The sequence below is a fragment of the Colobus angolensis genome, unplaced genomic scaffold (genome assembly GCF_000951035.1).
Source record: "Colobus angolensis palliatus isolate OR3802 unplaced genomic scaffold, Cang.pa_1.0 Scaffold200, whole genome shotgun sequence".
NCBI classification, from domain to species: domain Eukaryota; kingdom Metazoa; phylum Chordata; class Mammalia; order Primates; family Cercopithecidae; genus Colobus; species Colobus angolensis.
The window spans coordinates 2,155,010-2,157,672 of NW_012115156.1; the positions used below are offsets into that span (position 1 = coordinate 2,155,010).

Below are 2,663 nucleotides of genomic sequence, written 5' to 3' on the forward strand. Positions count from 1 at the left end.
GGACGAGCGCAAAAGCGCCTTCTCGCAGCCAGCACGCTCCTTCTCGCAGCTGTCCCCGCTGGTGCTGGGCCAGAAGCTGGGCGCGCTCGAGCCATGCCACCCCGCCGACGGCGTGGGCCCCACCAGACTCTACCCCGCCGCCGCGGACCCTCTAGCGGTGAAGCTTCAGGGGGCCGCGGACCTGAACGGAGGTTGCGGGTCCCTGCCTAGCGGCGGCGGGGGCCTACCTAAGCAGAGCCCCTTCCTGTACGCCACCGCGTTCTGGCCCAAGAGTTCCGCTGCCGCTGCAGCCGCAGCTGCTGCGGCGGCCGCGGGGCCTTTGCAGCTGCAGCTGCCCTCGGCGCTCACGCTGCTGCCGCCCTCCTTCACCTCGCTGTGTCTGCCCGCGCAGAACTGGTGTGCCAAGTGCAACGCCTCCTTCCGCATGACCTCCGACCTGGTGTACCACATGAGGTCGCACCACAAAAAGGAGTATGCGATGGAGCCTTTGGTGAAGCGTCGGCGAGAGGAGAAACTCAAGTGCCCCATCTGCAATGAGTCCTTCAGGGAGCGCCACCACCTCTCCAGGCACATGACCTCGCATAATTGACTCGGAAAGGACCCCAGCTTTCCGCGCGCGCGCACGCACAGTCAAGCCACCTGCAGGAATAAACACGCGAGAACATCCACCGCTTCCTTGCACCCCGAAACACTGCACAAAGATACGTACATTCACCACTCCCCGCAACACGCACACACGTCCTCCCCTTCCAGGAATTTCATTCAAATATTTACCCGGGACACACACACACACACACCCCCACACACACACACAGACACACACACACAAGAGCCAGGATGGTGGATTTTTGATTGGGTGGGTTGTTTGAGGGGGTTTTCTTTTGAATGCACGCATTTTCACTTTCCCCAAAACAAAGGTACATTTTTAAAAATGTCATATATTGCAACATATTGATGCATTTGTCATACGTTTCTACTTAAATTATTAAGCACTTACGATTTAGATGTAATAATTATATGTAAGGGCAAAATTTATTTTAGATATAAAGTAAAGGAGGAGGGTGAGATGCTTTCTGCATTTCCTGATGATAGTTTGTGTTCTTACAAAAATAAACAAAATGAATAAAAAGGGGTTGCCATTCAATTTGAGTTTCCAGGGGGAAGTGCATGTATAATGAAATGATTATGGACTTCAAAGAAGAATGTCATCAATTATGTAAATATGTATTTCCTTTTAATACAAAGTGTAATTTTGTGCCAGTGAAATGGAGTCTGAATAGTTATGTGTTTCTTTTATCCCTGGAAATATTTATTAAACTTTATAGTTTATCGGAGTATGTTGGATGCTTTGACAATAAATGACTATTTTCTTCAAAGCAAATATTTGGAAAGTTTTTAAATTTTATTGTTGTAACTAAGGACTATACTTTGAGTAAATGTCATTTATTTTCACTGAATTCCTGAAAAGAAGGGAAGAAACAGCATAAGAGAGGAATGATAAACCTGACACCATTTGCATTTATTTACTCTAAGCCAATTTTGAGCTTAAAAGAAGGTAAGTTTTATTATCACTTTGAAAATATTTAGCTGGAAAGTGTTGCACCTCTTGATCGAGGCAAATCATTTAGACAAAGATGCCTGCCATGCAGCTAACCCGTCACTGGGACACCAGCATTCTTTTCAGCAGCAGGATAATTAGCATCTTCACAAATGGCCCGAGACAAACAATGTTCAGGCTGGGATCTGTGAGACCAGATTAAAAGCCCACTTTAGGTTCTACTAGTGATGGCTACATAGAAGGGTGTCTTGTACTCTAATGTCATTACAATGGCATTCTGTCATAATCTGTTTAGAGATCCTGTCGGGGAGTTTCCCTAAAAACCAAGGTGAAATGACTGTAGTTTGATCATGGTCTATGTATTGCAAGGCCCAGCTTTCCTTATAAAGGCATTGACAACTGCATAGCCTCTGCAAAAAAAGTGTCCTGAAATGTTATAATACAGAAAAACCTGACAATTTCCCTCCTCTTTCTACTCTTCCCTTTATGAAAAGTACTTCTGTACTCTTTACATACTGATAATAATTCTTAGTTAAATATTGAGTGTACAAAGTCTAGGTGTATGTGATATGACCAGTAACCATTAGACATAAAACCAAATGAACAATGATCCTTTAGGCCTTAGGATAGCATGCACTTAATCCATAGGCATCTTCATAGTCACTCTGGAAACAGGCACTACACTGGTTTAGCTATCACAGGAGTTGTGTCATTTTTTTCCCCCCTTTCTTCACATCCTGAAGACTCTCCCCTATACAGGAAGATGGATACTTGTGAAAAGGTCTGACATGGGAAGTTGTATACAAGGTCTCATTACAGGTCCTGCAATGGTTTTCCCAGCAGGATATTAAAGCCTTCATTATTTTAGGACCTCTACAAAGCAAGTTATGATTAGGGCAGGGAGCAGGTTAAGAGTAGGTATAGAGCAAAATGATGTACCTATTGGGAATGTGACCTAGATTGCTAAAAAAGCAGTTGGGGTTCTTTAAGATCATGCAATTTTTTTTTTTTTTTTTTTTTTGGCTATGTTTCTTTGAGGCCTGCTCTCAGTTTTCCTAGGCAACATGTGGATGATCAGAGACACTAATTCCCAGCAAGAAGTGGT

General features: G+C 44.5%; 1 protein-coding gene across 1 annotated transcript in view; it reads left to right on the top strand.

The window, feature by feature from the left end:
* Positions 1-1,335, top strand: part of LOC105511623 (PR domain zinc finger protein 8) — a 6,762-nt gene extending 5,427 nt beyond the window's left edge. The window contains exon 5 of the mRNA XM_011941796.1: positions 8-1,335. Within this exon, the coding sequence (XP_011797186.1) occupies positions 8-589 (582 nt within the window). The 3' untranslated portion in view covers positions 590-1,335. The remainder of the gene's footprint in view (positions 1-7) is intronic.
* The last annotated feature ends 1,328 nt before the right edge of the window (positions 1,336-2,663 follow it).